Genomic DNA, 17,688 nt, shown 5'->3' on the forward strand with positions numbered 1-17,688 from the left:
CGTTTTGGAACACTGCTAACTAGGGGTATATCTCATCAAGGGTTATCAAGAGCTTCATCTCTTTTTAAGCTCCCAGCGGCCCGGGAACACACTGGCACTTGTCTTGAAGGCGTCTATGCAAGGATTAACACCCAGATGCTTACGCCTGGTTCTTGCATCTTCCTTCGGTACTTGGATAAACATACAGCTGTCTCCCACAGTCCCACTTGGATGTCTGGGATATTGAGCTCAATGCTCGAGTCAAAATTTTACATATAAACTAACAAAAAGAAGGCACTAGAAGATCTATCCCGACGATTTCACTGGATCCAGAAAGCACTGGAATGTGATGAAAATCTAACTCTAAAACCTCTAAAACCCATATTTAGGCTATTGTCTTTTCTGGGACAACAAAAGCTAACAAAAGCGCACCAACACATTTGCCTTAGCTGACTATCAGCTCTATGGTTGGCTGAAAGTTTGCCATTCGTCATTAACCCAGTTTCGCCATTGTCCCAGAAAAGACTATAGGCCTAAATCTGCCCATATGAATGATGCACTACGATGTACTACCATGAAAGTTCCTCGTCATCAAAACAGCAAAAAAAAGACCTGGTAAAATGCCTAGGAACATAAGTATGCCTGGAATAGTACCAAGAGCTTCGTAAATCGAAATCATGCCGGCATAGATGGCCGAGGAATCAACTAAGCTCTAGCTCCAGAGGCACCTGTTATAACGATAGACTGGAACGTACAGACATCGCAAGCCTAGTTGTCGGGTATAAAATTGTTAGGACACAACTAGTCTTAGAGTCAAATCCCTATACCCCAAAACAAGGCATACTGGAACACTAGACCTATACCGCTTAGGAAAGAAACAGGAACATTGATCAGTACTAGTTAACACTCAGGTAATACATGTGATGAAGCAGAGAGATAGCTTCAAGGCGTCTCGGCTCATCCACCTCAGTCATGTAATCATTCGGTTGTTTCGGGACTAAACCGTCTCAAATATGTACCTGGAACTGTGAGCCAGACTCCCAATGGTTCAGAATATGTATACCAGTGCCAGGGACTTCATTCGACGGGTCCATTTCAAGATCTTTCCCATCCGGCAGGCTAGATGCTTTAATTAATTAGGGCGCTGGGACAAGAAATTCGGCCAGATCTCTCAGAAGTTATGGATTATCCGGTCAGAAATTAGACGCTGGCCCTTTCCAGCTAAGGTCTCCTTTGAACCCGGGAACAGATAATAAATTACGATCCGGATATACAGTCCACAAAGAGTATTTCAACTATTATATCTACGGCCAGTGATATATATAAAACACCAGGACGCCTAGAAATCCAGTCTACACAGAAACATCCCTGAACGGCCCACTAGCATTCCCCTAACGAGCAATTGGATATAGCAGATCAAGGAAATTGCTCTCCCGGAACTAGCTGGCAGTAAAAAAAAAATTAGTACGTTATATTGGACACGTAGGACCCCCCCTATGTAGATCCCTTGAACAACAAAATCAACCTACCCTACCAATCCAGGAACTATTCCAAGGAACACGCCTACATAGGTTTATAATATTTTCTATAACATCTTATTTCCCCATACCACAACGGTCAGAAAAGTGCGGGTAGTGGGGTCAGGATGTGTGGCCAGGATACATCGGGTTTCCAAAGAGGTTCTACCTCCCTAGCCAGGAAAGTTTCGACTAGGTTTACAGGTCCGCAAATGCCTTGACAGCCGTAATATCGATTCGATTCTCGGTGAGATATCTAGGTATGCGGTTGAAGTGCCCAATCATAAGGAGCAGCTCCCATATCATTAGGGTATAATGGTGGAACTCATCTAGTACTGATTCGTAACTAATTAATTGGACGCCGTTCTTTATATGCGCGGCCTGTCTCCGGGGATGCTTTGGCTTGATTTAAAAATTGTCTCAAAGTACGGTATAGTAAAAAAAAGTTCACAGTAAGAAGGCACAGTCAATATTCCAGATGGGTAGGTTTCTGGGCCGACCAGAGCAATTCGCAATCCTGGGTTTATACTCCGTCTGATTAGCTCTCTCAATATACGAGCTTCCCGAGTGGGCCAGGAACTACATATATATCAAACGAGGAGTTAAAGTCAGTTTGAATGGGCTTAGCATTACCCATTCTTCTGGACTACCTTCAATTCGTAATAGGATGCACCAACTATCACAATATTTATAGCTATTGAATTGAATGCGGAGCTCAAGCAAGCTAACTACTAAAAGCACATTATCCAGAACACCACTTCACTAATAACACCCGCCCTCAAAGTCCATCACCATGACCGCTCCGATCGGCAGCGCCCCCAACATCTTCACATAACCTTGATGCACTGGATCTTTCGCCACATAATAGTCCCTGTCCTCCGCATTCTCAAACTCCATCACAAAGAGATGCGTGAACCCATTCTAGCTCCAATCAGCTCAACCCAAGCTAGCTAGCCGCAAACAAAAAAAAAAAAAGAAAAAACCGGCAAAATAGTATACCTGTATGCCCTCGGGCGAATTATCACGCCCTGCTTTTGCAGAGAGTATATACGGCTTCCCAGTCTTAGGATGGAGGCAGGTCGATTTCAAGGCGATTGCATCATCGAGAGTCTACATACACGCCACAATTGGTTAGCACGATAACACAGCTGCAGTTTCCGTCACATACATACCTGCTTGATGGTAGCCTCGGAGGTACCCTCAGGGTACTTGAGCATAACGATGTGTGTAATTGTCATTTTTTGCGAGTTAGCTTACAGAAAGTGGTGATGTTGCAATTGAGAGTAAGTTGGATGGAGGTGGGTGGGGTAGACTGCAACGTCGGCATTAAATAATCATCCATAACACGCAGCTTAACCTGCGCCGGTCCGGCCGGGCTGTGGTGGAACATTATCATGCGGCCTGATAGTTAACGCCGGTCTTACTATTTATTCGGTTGTGCCAAAGAGGTCGGCATTATAAATCTGGCGACATGGTTTAACAATTAATATGTACCTACTCGCGCGGCCGGTTTGAAGCCGCTCAAAGAACTGTGGCGAGTGATCTGGCAGCCAATAAGAGCTCAATTACCTTTTTTTATCTGAGCGGCTTCAATCCGGCAGCGCGAGTAGAGTACATAACTACATAAACCCTAACCCTAGCAATATCAGTAATATTAGTGCTTTTATTAACTTCAACTAGCCGGATTTCCGCGGAGATGGAGTAGCTTGGTAATTACACGTCTACCTGCAATGGCGGTTTTCGTTATTGATGGGACGCATTGACAATGTGGATTAGTTGTCGGTTCCGACGGTGTATGAGTATTTAGACAGATGGGTGCAGTAGTGATATAATAAATGGGAGTAAAGTTAATATATGTAGGACCGTCGAAAGACCATGAATACTTGAACATCGATGTCTACTTAATAACAGAGTTCAATTGCATGGCTTGGTACTGGGGTAAACCACTGGCGTATCAAACATATTAACGATGGTGAGTATGTACTTATGTATGGTGAGTTGCAGCCTATATTATGACTCCATATCGGCCTATAATTATCTCGTTGGAATCTGAGAATCTATTAAGGCTGAGCTGCCCTATATACCTCGCAAATTACAGTTGACGATTCCATGATTTTTTCTTATGTCACGGCGGAAATTCAAAAGCATCGAGTAATTCCGAGTTAGATATATGTCGCTATAGAGAAAGGTATTCTGAATATAGACCAAATATCCAGGGGTCGTTTTTAATTTGATTCTTAATAATGATGGTACCAGAGAGAACACAGTCAGCCAGGCGTGGTGTCTGGTAAGACACCGGAGACAGAACTGAAACCAGATGAGAGATATCCGTAAGATGACCGGAGCTACAAACCCGATGCCCAAAACTCTGCGCCCAGATTCCAATACCTGTCCTGTTCGATCGTATTCCCACAGGAAAGATCAAAAGCGACCCAAGTCATCATGCATCACCCTACCACCATTTAATCACCACATCTCACTCGAAACCCCTCAAACCACGCATGTTTAAAACCCAATTGGCGCCAATAACCTCCGAGTTGAGCAAACGGCGGATAGTTAACATAGCAGGTCAATGACCGCCCGCACCACAAGCAACCGCACCCCTCCCCCCAACCTAGCGCTATGTGTCATTCAGAACCGGAGCTGAGACCTCTTACCTTTTTCATGTTTCGATTTCGTGCTCCGTGTTGTTTGTTTCTGCACGGCTACCGACATCCTCCAATCGGAGAACACATACCCACCCATTCCAGCCAGCGAAGCAGATGATCTACAAGACACATACCTAGTAAGCTACCAAAGGGCGGATAGATAGATAGCTTTGTCAACAACCCCAAGAGACCGTAACATTCCTACTTCGACTCACTGGCTTATCTTTCACCCACCTACTACTAAACTACCCCTCCCAAACCCCTCCTCCCTGCTATGGATTCCTCACCAGTCTTCCCGCACTCCACATCCTACAACAACAGTAGCTCAATGGCCCCAAACTCTCAGACCCACCACGACCCCGCCCCAAGCACCTTCGCAGCCGACATCGCCGCCGAAGAGAAGAGCTACGATGCCCTAATGGCACAGGCCAAGAGCTCGCTAGCGCGTATCAAGGAGCTCGGCGCCGAAATCGAACAAGTGCGGGAGTCGCAGAACTCCGGTGAAGCTCGAAGAACGGCAGTGTTGTCACAGATCGAGTCTCTGAATAGAGTAAATGGCACGTTTGAGCACCAGGACTCACAGATGGAGGGGAGCGATCATATCGAAGTGAGAAATGGAAGCGAAGGGGATTGGCATGACACGATGGGGGACGCTACTGAGATGGAGGTTGATACAATCGTGGAAGAAGATGGAAGTTTTCCGGAGCTGATGGAAAAGGCGAAAAGGCTGTTGGCAAGGATATCGATGAATGAGAATGAGAATGAGAAAGAAGTCGAGGTTGAAGCACAGGCTAGACATGAGAGAGCTTATGCCGACCTATGGAATCCCGTGTAGGTCAAGCAATGGCAATGTTGAACTTAGTAGCTTATGGAATATATAGAAGTAAATACTTTGCTTTACGTATGTAAAAATTAAATTGAAATAATATTACTCAATCACCTCAGGCTTCTTAAAAAATATAGTTAGTTCCTTGACGTCAATCTTGACTCAAAGCTAGGCCTTTTCTATTGTACAAACTTATGCAAGCTTGTTACTGATATTGAAATTCGTAATCCCATTTTCAATCGCTCTAGAAAAGCCTTTAAATATTTCCCATTTTCCTAGATCTAATCCTCATCCCAATTTGGGTTAGGTGCTGGCGGCTTGGGCCCACCGGCTTGCCTAGCCACAATGATTTGGTCAACCGAGAGCACAGTACGTGCAGCTTCGGTCGCCAATTTGATGGCCCAACTTTTAGCAACGAGAAGGTCCAAGATACCCTTCTCTTTGGCATCAACTAACCCAGTTCCTTTCTCGTCCTATAATCGAAAACATTAATAACTTGTTTATATGCGAGGAAATATAAGTGAATTCATACCTCAATGTCTACACCGGTATTCCAGTTATCTTTCTTATGGTGGGAAGCATACAGCCTACTAAGCACCTCGGTGGCATCGAGCCCAGCGCTTTCCGCAAGCGTACGAGGAATAACCTCAAATGCCTCACCATACTTCTTGATAGCGTGCTGCAATAGACCAGGTGTTTTCTCGCCATAAGCAACGATTCGCTCAATCAGCTGCATCTCAGTTGCTCCAGCACCAGGAACAAGACGAGGGTCTCGGGTGATAGCCTTGACAACATTTACGCCGTCGTCGACAGCTCGCTCAACGTCATCAAGATGATTCTGAGTGGCACCACGGATAACAATAGTAGCTGTCCTGGTAGTTTCATCCTCTTTTGATCATCAGAACTGTTCAAATCTGGTAACGACAGTGAGACCAACCTTGTCTGAATACAGTAACCCGGTCTCCACCAATTTCCTCAGTCTCAACGACATCTACGTTTCCCATCTCATCAGGCATTGGCGCGCCCAACCTTGCCAGGGGGGTAGCACCAACAACTCTACACAATCTTCTTAGTTCATACTTGCTTAGAATCTTGATAACAAGAATGTTGTAGCGGTTGAGGTAATGCAGCGCCAGCTCGCCAAGTGTAGATCCAGATACGACCACTCTTACACCAGAATCATGGATCTCCTTAATAATAGCTTCTAAAGAGTTCTCTTCACCCTTTGTGAAATCAAGCATCTCCTTGGCATTGTGTAGCAAGACGGTACCCTTTGTCTCCGTTTGTGAGATATCAATCGGGCAAGAGTAGACACCGACCTTCGCCTTAAGAGCTTTCTTAATGGTACCTTCCGGTGATCTTGGGAAAACCATTCCTCTGACGACACGGCTTTGTGGGAGAGAAGATCCCATAATCTTAACAACGCGGATGTTATCGACATTAAAGTTCACAGGGTTCTTGGGGAGGACTGCAAGCACAGCTTCAGCAACGAGAGGCGCAAGGAGATCTTCGTTGCCATATTGTTTCGAGGAAATGACGGTCTTGATAGCTTTGCTGAGCTCTTCTAGCGAGCGAATATCGGTGATCTTGTCGACGGAAAGCTCTGGGCAAAGGTAAAAAGTTAGCGCAACAAGAACGTGGCGATTGAAGGGGTAATTTTATTACCTTCAAGAGTCTTCAAAGCAAACTCTCCAGCTTTCTCGTAGCCATTGACAATCTCAGAGGGATGTAAGCCGATCCTAATCAACCCTTCGGCCATTTTCAACATCTCTCCCGCCAACACGATTACCAAGTTGGTAGCATCTCCCATCTACCAAACAACCCATTAGCCAACTGCAGACACCATCCCTCGGAATGAATCCTCACCTCAGCCTCTTGCTGTTGACTCGCCATAACAACCAGCTTTGCAGCCGGATGCACAACCTCCAACTCCCGCAAAATGGTAGCAGCGTCCGACGTGAGGATCATCTTCTGGAGATGGTTGATGATAATTTTATTACGACCGAAAGGTCCTAGGGAGGTCAACACTGTGGAAGCAATAGTGCTGCAAGCATCGATGTTTCGAATGACAGCACCATCTTCGCTCGCGTATCTTTAAATGACACCTCTGTCAGTTCAATCCCACAGTAACAACCAGGGGGAACTCACGATTGATAACCAGGCTTGAATAGCCCGCTACCAGGAGCAGATGGGATTTGCAGCGACATGACTGCGTAAACTGATGGGCTTAGATATTAGAACAGATGTAACTTATCTGCTGCTGATATTGTTGTGGTGGTGTTGATATTACCGTGTTTAGAGGGGCGTCGTGTGGGGTGAGTAGCGGGGAGGTTTTGGAGCAACGGTCCTGAAAAGTTTCGGTGCGCTGAGTAAGCAGAGCCGCAAATCACTATCACAAAATATCACTCGATGATCTAAAATTAAAATATTAAAGGATTTATAACTATTATTTGTTGGACTTGTCGGGGCTTGGATATGAGATAGTGTCTATAAGAGTTTTCAATAGCCAATTCAACAGTTAAATACCCCAGTGAAGAACTAAGCCACCCATCTTACGATTAACGTTTCCGAGAGCTCGGTAAATTAATCAAATAACTGGAGGAATATGACAAAGTACCTCACATCAAGTTCAAAGGCTCACCCACTGATCTCACTAACCGAGCTTAAGCTTTACTACACGGATTGATGAGGCAAAACTTCAGGGCCATGGAATAGATTTTAAAGACCCATTTACTTTTAAGAATTCCTAGCATACAAGCATCCCTCCCAACAGAAATGTAAAAAAATCATAACTTGTATCGTAAAAAGCAACCGTAGAAAAAAAGACAAAAGAAAAGAGAAATCCCCATTTTGTATGTAATTCGACAGACTGACCAATCCGCACCTCCACAATCCAATTATCTCCGATCTGTCTTTCCCATCCCTCTCTTTCCAGCAACCAACCATTTGGGCATACTCGCAGTAGTATGTCTATCAGACTCACCCTGCCTTGCCATTCTGTTCATTTTCTTCTGGTTCAGCTTCATCAACTTCTCGGCCGTACTCCTAGCACCCTCATTTGTAACACCATCCTCTCTCCTGTTTGTGCTTCTAGCCCTAGACTTCGCCCTCTCGATATTTCTGGCCTTGGTTGCTTGCGGGCCATCGTCAATCTCCATATCGTCACCACGGCGACCACGTGATTTTGATCGAGCGCGAGCAGCAATTCCACTTGTGTCGAAACCAAGCTTTCCACCGATGTGCTCCTCCATCTCGGAAAGCTTCTTTCCTTGTCCCTTGGTACGAGGAATAATGGCGCGATTCTTGAGCGACTTCTTGGAGCGAGCGGCGTTACGAATAAGCGTACGCTGTTCACGGATGTAGTCGGCCTTGGTACGAATCTCAGCATCCTCCTCATCTTCGATATCCTCATCCTCATCATAGAACCCAGATTCTTGTAGGCGTTCCTCTTCGGCCTCAAGCTCGGCAAGCTTTGTCTCAATATCGGGATCGATAAAGTCGTAAACGTTGCGTCCATCGTAGATTTCAGGAATTTTGTCAAACTTCCAGTCAGGATTCTCGAGGATGTAATTCTTCTTGAGGTTGACATTATAGACACCAGCACCACCTTCTTCGGCTTCGATATCGCGCTCGAGCTTAGGTCGGTTTGGATCATCTTTATCGTACTTCTTCTTAGAAAGAACTGCATCGGGAATGAACGCCTCCCTCAATACACCTCCAATAGGGCGTGAAACGTGGATACGGTTGAGGATATCAGTAACCTCCTTTCCTGCAGCGCCACTAGCAGCGTTCTTGAGCTTCTGCTCAACACGCACGGCAAGAAGTCGCTCGCAAGCCTGGTTACGGACTTCCATGACGCCCTCTTCGGTGTGGCAAGAGAGCTTGAGCATTTCAACCTCTCCAGATTTGGTTATTGTCTCAAGGAGAGCCTGTCGGCTGGGTTCGAGATCTTCAGGGCGAGTAACATCGATCTTATTGACGACAAGGAAAACGATCTTGTTGGCGAAAAGAGGCTTAATTGAGTGGAAGAGCTGCACTTGAGCTTCGACAGTGTATCCACACTGCTCGGACAGATCTACAAAGTAGAGAACAGCGGACCGCAGATGCGCGATGGCAGTGATGGACTGCATCTCAATGGTGTTCATCTCCTCAAGTGGGTGGTCGAGAATACCGGGGGTGTCAATTGCCTGGAAACGAAGGTACTTGTAGTCAAAGTGACCAACGTAAAGAGATTTAGTGGTGAATGCGTAGGGCTGGACATCAACATCGGCCCTGGTGACTGACTTCAAAAATGAAGATTTTCCAACATTGGGATATCCGCAAATGAGCAAAGTTCGAGTGTTAGGATCAATGGACGGAAGACGACCAAGATGCTGTCGGACCTGCTCGAGGTATTCAAGGGATCCCTTGAGACGGCGGGTAATGGTGGCCATACGACCGAGTGCGGCACGCTTTAGCTGCTTGCACTGAAAGAGTGACTGAGCATACTTGATTAAACGGACGTAATCACGAGCGACCTGCTCAATCAAGTGTTTGGCGGTCGAAAGCTGACCAAGAGCGATGCGGAAGTGGTCTGCATCATAAAGTGTATTCATGAGAGCGCTGTGGAACGGGTGAATATCCTGGAGCCTAGGGAAGGACTCCAGGATGGCACCAAGCTTCTCAGAAAAAGTTTGCTCGGTGAACTTAACCTTACGAAGGTAGAAGGCTATTGTTCCACCACTTAGCAAAGCGATAGTATTGAGAGGCGCGAAGATAAAACTCACCTCTGATACGACTGATGGCAAAGCCAGCGCGAATTTGAGTAGGCAACCTCCTCTGGGTCCTAGACAAGACAATGTCCAGGAACTCCTGTGAGGTAGGCACAGTAGCGATTGACTTCCAAGTCTGAGAAGGAAATATAGTTATTAGTCAAAAGGCATAGCAATTGTGATATCTAAAAAAAAAAGGGATTCTTGATCTTACAAGCTGCATAATTGGTTATTCCTCAGGTTACAGACCGACTGTACTGTGGGTATTAAGGTAGACGTGCAGGGACGTCTTCGTGAGCACTGGAGTTGTCGCGAACGAAAAGGAATTTTTTTTTTCGTCTTGAGTCCCACTGTGGGGAATTGACTTATGTAAGCAACAGTATGACAGGGACGTCGTCTTGGCGTGTGTGCAGTACCTTTAAGGTCCATAAGGATAGCAATCGGAGGCCCGAAACACTTTTTACCCGTACCGCCTTACTTCTTATCGTGATACTCGCCTTATAAGAATATATTCAATATACCCTTATATTGAGAGGCGACTGTATCGGGTCACCCAGAACCAAGACTTTTGCTTCGCAGAAAACCACGTGACTGTCAAGAAGATTGGAGACCGGGAACAGACAAAGGGATCAGCCTGGGGTGTGATGCTTGTAGTCTGCAGAACGAGGAACGAGTTGACAAAAGTCTGGGGACGAGACTAGCTACAAATACAGATCTTACTGTTGTGTTCTGCAGGTTCGGCGGGCATGGGGTGCATTATATAGAGATCTTTCGGAGCACCCGGCCACCATAAAAGTTGAGGTGACAGATCACGGCGGACACAGCGGTCATAATTATCTAGTATTTATTCCGTATTTCTTACATAGATCCTTTCTTTCTCATCAGTCACTATTCTTGAATCCGAGACTTCTACGTAGTATCAAATCTTACTGAGTTCCTGTTTCGCTACAAAGCAGTCCTTAAGTTGTCCTTCGACACTGTGTGTAATACTACGCTCTGCAAAACTGTGATATAAATATTGCCCTTCGTCTGGCAAAAAATGCTGCCCACCCCCAAAAAAGCAAATTTTATATGTGGCTTTACTAACAGATCCCATTATCTCTCTTATCAAATAATAGATCTCACATACAAATATAATTCATGTGTTATAGGGTGGGCAGCATTGCCAGACGAAGGGATAATTGAAATCCAGTGATTTCCAGAATATTGTGTCATGTTCGGCAAACCAAGAGGTCAGGGTGATGGGACACTTTTTGCATCGGGTACAATGGTTGCAATGGAGATATCGTTATCGCAGTTCAAAAATTTGGATCTGATCCAATTTTTTTATAATTTAACAGTTGTGAAATGGCACTGAAAGTGGTTACTAGAACACTACCACAAGATATAATATAGCGAAAATTTTCAGTAGTCCTTTTGCCAACGACGAGGCAGCTAGACAACGAGATGGAATGCAGGTCAGGACCGGTCACGACAAGAAACTATGTCCGGTGTAGCTAACCTTGGTTTCCTCATGTCTCGACTCTTCTCTTGTTCTTGATCATCATCCTATCATCATAGTCTAATTGATCTTTGTTTTCTGTCTTCAGAGCCCGAGCTTTTGTCTTCCGAGAATCACGTAGGACAAGACAAAATCTACTGAACTCCAAACCGTGAGAGGTGTTAACACTAAATTAAAATACCCAAGACCGCCCTGCATGCATTAGGGGACCTTGGCTTGCATGGTATGAGGAATACTCGTTAAGAATAATTCTAAGGATTGGTATTCTAAGTATTTGATGGCGTATTCTTAAGCACGGCATTCAAAAAGTGATATGTATATGATACGCATCCTGCATGCACCGGAGTCTTAGGTATTTTTAATTTAGTGTTAACGACTCTCACGGTCGTTGGCAAAAAGAGTCTAATATCGCGATAAATATAAAGGGTCGAATATCATTTACGATATTCGGCTGAATGTCACGTCATGATATTGGGATGTTGTCTGGATTCGGATTGCGAATCTAAATGACATACCAAGATATTGTATATTTCCTTGAGCTCTCTGCTAGTGACCTCATTCTTCATGACTGCTAAAACCCCGCTGCCACAATGCCACCTCCATCATCTAAATACCACTAAAAGATTGGTTTTACACATTGTACATAATGGTGCGGGCTAGTTCTAGGTGCAGGCTAGTTTTGGGTACACTTAGGGCTGAGATATCTAGGGCCTTTATTTTTCACTTGTGGTTGTATGGGTTGAAGTAGCCTAATCCAAACTACCGTATTTCTCCTGGTTGTTGGTCATAGTTTGTCACTCGACTTGCCTGACCACAATAGAGGACATTTAATGATCCTTTTATACACAAATATTTATACCAAGGAGACTCAAAACATGACTGCTTGTTAACATATATGCCGCGGCCTCTGACAAATATGACCATCCCATGACAAGTAGGACATTGCTCCCAGGCTCACACCCAATAATTTCAACATCCTGGGGGTCATGTTCATCTAGAAGCGAAATCCTGGGTAAAGAACTCTACTTGAAATCCATATTGATTGAAATCACGGGATTTAGGTCTGAGGATCACACTCTAGGGAATGGACACGAAAGTACAGGGGAAAGGAAAATATCGCTGGCCACCGACCGCGCCTACAGTTTATCGAGAGATTATGTGAAAAGTGGGAAATGATGCTAGACAACAGATACAAAGGGAAATCTAAAAGCCTAACTCCTCTAGTGACAAGTTATTGCTCATGGGGTGCAACGACCGGTCCATCGAGGATATAATGAGCAGTCACGAACAGTGTAACGGTCACACATCCAGGCGAGGAATCTCTCAAGGCCAAGCCCGTATCCACCATGAGGAGTCGTTCCGTATCTAGCGTTTTGAGTCAGTTCTACGGCAAGGTAATGACACTACCAATAAAAACTTACTTTCTCTGATCGGTAAACCAGTAGTATGGGTCGGGTGAAATGCCCTCTCTGGCATATCCCGCTAGCAACTCTTCCATTCCATCCATCCTCATACTTCCTCCAACAATCTCACCAACTCCGGGCATGAGACAGTCGACACTCTCGGTAACCCTAGGGTCTTCAGGGTCCTTCTTCATGTAGAAAGCCTTGATTTCAACAGGGAACTTTGTCAAGAAGATTGGTAGATTAATTTCGTCCGTCATCTTCCTCTCCGCAGCCTCAGCAATGTCATCACCAAACTCATGGGGTTTACCCTCTTCGTTGGGGATATCGTGTTTCTTCAACCATTCAATGGCATCTGCGTAGGTCATGCGCAAGAATGGGCGAGCGGGAGCCTTGAAGTTGGGGTTGAGCTCCTTGATAAGTTCAGAAATGAGTGGATCCGCCAAGGCATAGTCGATGGTGCGGCAGATTGTCTCCTCAAGGTTGCTAAGAAGATCGTCAAAGCTAATGAAGCCAAGCTCAGCCTCGATGTGGGTGTATTCGGATAAATGACGACGAGTCAATGACTTTTCAGCCCGGAAGGACTCCTGGATACAGAAGACATCCCCGAGTGAGGGCAGACAAGTCTCAAGGTACAGTTGCGAAGACTGGGTCAGATATGCCTTTTCGCCGTAGTAGTTGAATTCAAAAAGAGTGCTTCCTCCTTCGACCTGTGTTTGTACCATGCAAGGAGGGGTCACCTCAAGCATTCCAAGGTCCTCGTAGGTCTTTCGGAATGCCCTCAAAACACCTGCTCGAACTTTCAATACCGCACTAGCCTGTTCTCCACGAATGACCAAATGTCTGTTGTCATACTTGGTCTGAGGGTCTGCGTCCTTGGCGACAATATTGGTGATGGTCTCGTCACCACCTGGAGCCTTTCCAACGACCTTGAAGTAGTCCGCGTGCAGCTCGTGGCCATCAGGTGCATGCGAGCCTTCAGGGACAGGGGATATAACGCCATAGATAGTGATTGTTGATTCAACAGTCAAGGTCAACGCATCATATGTCTTTGTTAGGTCATCGGCCAAAATGCATTGAAGATACCCAGTTCCATCACGCAAGGTGATGAAAATGAGCTTGCTTTGATGTCTCAATCTGTGGACCCACCCCGAAAGCTTGATTCTTTTGCCCCGGCTTGCAACACTGCCCCTGATTTTGATGTTGACTGCGGCAGGTAGAGATGAATCCTCGGTCAAAACAATCTTCTTTGCTTCTTCTAATGCCGCCTCCTTTGAAGCCCTGGCCTCGGCCTCCTTTGCGTTGATCTCAGCTTGCTTGGCAGCTTTTTTCAAGTTGGCAGCGTGCATGTTGGCGACCTTTTTCATCGCAGCCTTAGCAGCAGGCTTGTACTCTTTGCGTGTTTCGTCATCAGGTCCTGACTCTGACTTGCGGACTTGAAATTTGGCGTCTGGGTGGGACTTATAGGTGTGTGTTAGAGCACCAATAAGGGATTTGAATGGTTTGTCTGGAGTACCGAGGGTGTCGGCAGAATCGACACCGGTATCCTCATCAACATAAACTATAGAAATCTAATATTAGTGACAAGTTTTAAGAATATTAAAGAGAGAAAAGGGCCTTGTTTTTCAAAATTGAAAAATGAGTCATGAGGGATCACTGACTAGAAGCGGTGCTCTCCGAGACCGTGAGTTCCGCCGCAGCGTTAACTAATTTCTTTGCCTCTTCAGTCATTTTTTGTGAATGATTGTAGCACTTTGTAGAAAAATTGCTATCGTAGAGGGGAGGCGAGTGGATGATGTTTATATAGGAGATGAGATGCGGGCGTTGTGAGTAATATTTTGACTGTCATGGAGGGGCTGCCAAGACCACGAGCGTAAACAAAGTAATGCCCCGCCTTAGATAGATAACGGTTACCCGGTCCGTTTTTAATTTTGAATGCAGGCTAAAGCCATAACACAACCGCAATCTTAGAGGCCAGAACAGATAAGATTTTTTACCAATGGCCGGAAAGATAGGTATTTTCACGGGATCAAATGAATATGTAGGTACTACTACTCATGCGTTTATTAAATGGTCGGAATTCTTAGTAGGGATTTGGTTGCAACGATATCCGACCATTTAATGAACGCCCGAGTATAGCTACATGCATGTAGTTTGCTAGTATAAGATATAAGTCTCGACACCCGCATTCAAAAGGTCGAGTGACAAACTATGGCAAACGACTATCAGGTCTTTCTTTGATTCATCAACCTAATAGTGTGTTAGTCTCCGTACTTTCTTCTAAGGAATCTGAGATTGTGGTAATTATTAACCTACTACTATAACCCTAACCCTGGATATTTCCCTAACCCGGGATCTTGGCAATTCCAGAAATACTTTCTGGCGATAAGCCGGGGACTAAAAACCTTAAACTCACCTCCGTAGACCAAATCACAACGCCACAATGTTTCCAACACGAGCTCTCTTCAAGCGCTCAGTCTGGAAGGGTAAGTTCGACACCCTTCTTTCACGTGAAGTGCTTGCTAATGGTTGTGAATAGGTCCATTCGTCGTTCAGTAGCTACACCCCCGCCCGATCACTACTTTGCTCCACCGGCTGCTAATTGCGATTGGGAGGTTGATAGATTACCGGTCCCTATGACGGCGCCAAAACCGAACGAGCGTATGCCGGCGATCCAGACCCAAGCGAGAAGTTGTACGATTGTGCCGCATTTTGTAGGTCATAGGTTTCAAGTGCACAATGGGAAGACGTACAATGAGTTCACGATCACCGAGGATATGGTGGGACATAAGCTGGGAGAGTTTTCGCAGTAAGTTTTCTGCTGGTGGTGGGTGGGACTGTGTGGTTTTGCTAACAGACGTAGGACGCGGAAACCATTCCAGTATAAGATGTCGAAGAACAAATAGAGCGGTGGGAATTCATTTGGTTCGGGCACCTCCAACTCTAGGATTGGGGGGATATTTTACTACTATACTGTACAGATAGGTCCAGGAAATCAACAATGTAGTTTCTTGAATCCTTAAAATCAACTTGTCTTCGTAGTAATCTTCATTGGTTGCGTAATATTGCGGCCAAAGATGTTACGGGTTATGGATTTAGTTTCTATTCCAACGTCGATATGAAATGTGTCGAGTGATAGCACATGATAAACAGCGCTTGAGCTGGTATAATTGGTTGAATTGCATACATATATTCCTAAACACACTGTAGAAGGTTTTAATTCATACCTGCGATCTGGATCTATGATGCAATCACTTGAATGCTATATTACTACATGCTACTAGCAATATATATAGGTGGATTTAAACTCGAGCTCTTTCACAGTCAATGTGTCTTCCTGCTATATTTAAGACTTGGTTTCCTGGGTCCATATATATATCACAAGTATGGTGGGATTAAACTCTCACAATACTAAGTCCTAATTTCATATGTTTGGCTGCATTGCATCGAGAAACTAAGTGACTGCCTGTCAACATTTTAGTTTGCATATATAACCCGAATTTTCGGGTGCTCCTAAAACCTGTATTATGTTCACCCCTCAAAATTCATGGCACAGCACGCTATGCACTCAGAGTTCTGGAAGATAAAAAGATAAATTAAAGATTTCACCAATCAATCATCCCGCGAACCCTTTCTAGCGCTCTTCTTACTACTGTGCATCTTCTTCGCCTGCAACCTCTTTTCCTTATTCTTCTTTTCACTACAGCCCACGAAACCCGTAAGCTTACTTACTTTCCCAGTGCTTAAGAGAAACCACTTACATCCTCTCCACGTTCTTCATCGTTTCCTCAGTAGTCTCCCCCCGCAGCTGCGCAGCATTCGCAATTGCGGCATGGAGCCTTTGGAAACACTCCTCCGTGTTCTTGGTTTGGTTCCGGTGGGTGTCACATTGAATGACAATCTCATCGTGCTTGGTCACGTAGCTTGACTACATAGGCGGCTGTTACTGTGTGCCAAGGTAACGAAAGCAGAGGGGCGAGTGTGGCTGCATACGTTCTCTCGGACTTTCTGGAGGATGTAGGGGTTGATGAAGTAGCCATGTAATTCCAGGTCGAGGCGGAGCGTCGCTTTAGTGTTTACCCTAAGTCACAGTGCTCGTTAACGACTTCTATATTCTAGAGCGTCCCTTCTTGGATTCGCTCATTGGATATCGCAAAGTAAGTAGTAATACTTGTTGACATTCTGCCCCCCTTTCACACACCCGCTTTGAATCAGCACCAATTCAGCACTACCAATATATAGCTAGGTTTCTAATCCTAAATTACATACCGGGCCCCGACGCGCGCGAAAACGTGACTACGCAGTACTTTCTTGGGATATTCTCTGGTGTGAATGAGGTCAGCCATTTCCGTGCCTGCGCAATCTGCTCTTCGTCTTCCGCCGACACCGAGCTGCCAACGAAGCGGCGGCCGAGGAAGGGGAATGCGATTGTGGCAGGTGTTGCGAGGCTACGGCGTACGGGTAGTTGGCGGGCGAGAAACATGGTGGGTACATGTAGGTAATACGCTGGTAGTTTGTGAGGCTTGCTTGGTGGGTTTTGTTATCGCGTATCGCTCGTGTCACGTGGAGTGCCCCACTAGCTCGCCCCCCACGTGGTAATAGACTACGATCTAGGACTGTACTCACGACGAGGTTGTTAATACTAGCGGTATTCGATGCGTTTTGACTTCATGGATAGGACGTGTCACTGTTGTGCCAAAATCTCTGCTGGTTAGTAGTGCATACAGTAAGTTTGTCCATACGAAGGCCATATCTATAATCTGTACTATTACTGAGATCTAGAACCAACTATTAACTATTGAAATCTTAAGTTTGATACATAAACAGCAAGGTTATTTTGATCCGCTATCACGTAGTGATCTTCTCAACTTAAATTGCAAGAGACCATGGTTCATATACTATCACTCGGCACACACCTCCAACATAGGACATTGATTGACTTATTGGTTCATTACCAGCATAGCATAGAACATTAAATTAGAGTTGATCAAAAGCAAATCGGATTTCTGGGCTAATCAATTCCGCCATGTGAGAGTTTGTACCTGGCCCTAGGCACAAAGCTT

At 45.3% G+C, this 17,688-nt stretch overlaps 7 protein-coding genes across 7 annotated transcripts; 2 read left to right on the top strand and 5 right to left on the bottom strand.

The window, feature by feature from the left end:
• Positions 1 to 2,258: 2,258 nt before the first annotated feature.
• Positions 2,259 to 2,734, bottom strand: H6S33_010413 (uncharacterized protein; the record flags this gene model as incomplete). The annotated part of the gene is made up of 3 exons (XM_044841795.1): positions 2,259 to 2,417; positions 2,496 to 2,606; positions 2,669 to 2,734. The coding sequence occupies 3 exons, from the start codon at positions 2,732 to 2,734 to the stop codon at positions 2,259 to 2,261; spliced, it is 336 nt and encodes a 111-aa protein (XP_044697556.1).
• A 1,738-nt stretch (positions 2,735 to 4,472) lies between these two features.
• H6S33_010414 (uncharacterized protein) lies at positions 4,473 to 4,979 on the top strand (the record flags this gene model as incomplete). Its single annotated transcript, XM_044841796.1, has 1 exon — positions 4,473 to 4,979. One exon carries the CDS (start codon positions 4,473 to 4,475, stop codon positions 4,977 to 4,979), a length of 507 nt encoding a protein of 168 aa, XP_044697557.1.
• A 272-nt stretch (positions 4,980 to 5,251) lies between these two features.
• H6S33_010415 (uncharacterized protein) lies at positions 5,252 to 7,177 on the bottom strand (the record flags this gene model as incomplete). The annotated part of the gene is made up of 6 exons (XM_044841797.1): positions 5,252 to 5,443; positions 5,503 to 5,858; positions 5,908 to 6,573; positions 6,636 to 6,780; positions 6,837 to 7,062; positions 7,119 to 7,177. The coding sequence occupies 6 exons, from the start codon at positions 7,175 to 7,177 to the stop codon at positions 5,252 to 5,254; spliced, it is 1,644 nt and encodes a 547-aa protein (XP_044697558.1).
• Positions 7,178 to 7,867: 690 nt separating this feature from the next.
• Positions 7,868 to 10,150, bottom strand: H6S33_010416 (uncharacterized protein; the record flags this gene model as incomplete). The annotated part of the gene is made up of 5 exons (XM_044841798.1): positions 7,868 to 9,678; positions 9,737 to 9,795; positions 9,837 to 9,857; positions 9,936 to 10,071; positions 10,138 to 10,150. 5 exons carry the CDS (start codon positions 10,148 to 10,150, stop codon positions 7,868 to 7,870), a joined length of 2,040 nt encoding a protein of 679 aa, XP_044697559.1.
• A 2,310-nt stretch (positions 10,151 to 12,460) lies between these two features.
• On the bottom strand, positions 12,461 to 14,356 carry H6S33_010417 (uncharacterized protein; the record flags this gene model as incomplete). The annotated part of the gene is made up of 3 exons (XM_044841799.1): positions 12,461 to 12,587; positions 12,644 to 14,186; positions 14,287 to 14,356. 3 exons carry the CDS (start codon positions 14,354 to 14,356, stop codon positions 12,461 to 12,463), a joined length of 1,740 nt encoding a protein of 579 aa, XP_044697560.1.
• A 712-nt stretch (positions 14,357 to 15,068) lies between these two features.
• Positions 15,069 to 15,531, top strand: H6S33_010418 (uncharacterized protein; the record flags this gene model as incomplete). Its single annotated transcript, XM_044841800.1, has 3 exons — positions 15,069 to 15,111; positions 15,185 to 15,434; positions 15,489 to 15,531. 3 exons carry the CDS (start codon positions 15,069 to 15,071, stop codon positions 15,529 to 15,531), a joined length of 336 nt encoding a protein of 111 aa, XP_044697561.1.
• Positions 15,532 to 16,237: 706 nt separating this feature from the next.
• H6S33_010419 (uncharacterized protein) lies at positions 16,238 to 17,108 on the bottom strand (the record flags this gene model as incomplete). The annotated part of the gene is made up of 5 exons (XM_044841802.1): positions 16,238 to 16,325; positions 16,387 to 16,553; positions 16,619 to 16,706; positions 16,797 to 16,815; positions 16,895 to 17,108. 5 exons carry the CDS (start codon positions 17,106 to 17,108, stop codon positions 16,238 to 16,240), a joined length of 576 nt encoding a protein of 191 aa, XP_044697562.1.
• Between the last annotated feature and the right edge of the window lie 580 nt (positions 17,109 to 17,688).

Source organism: Morchella sextelata (genome assembly GCF_020137385.1).
Source record: "Morchella sextelata strain SCLS chromosome Unknown scls_4, whole genome shotgun sequence".
Taxonomy (NCBI): domain Eukaryota; kingdom Fungi; phylum Ascomycota; class Pezizomycetes; order Pezizales; family Morchellaceae; genus Morchella; species Morchella sextelata.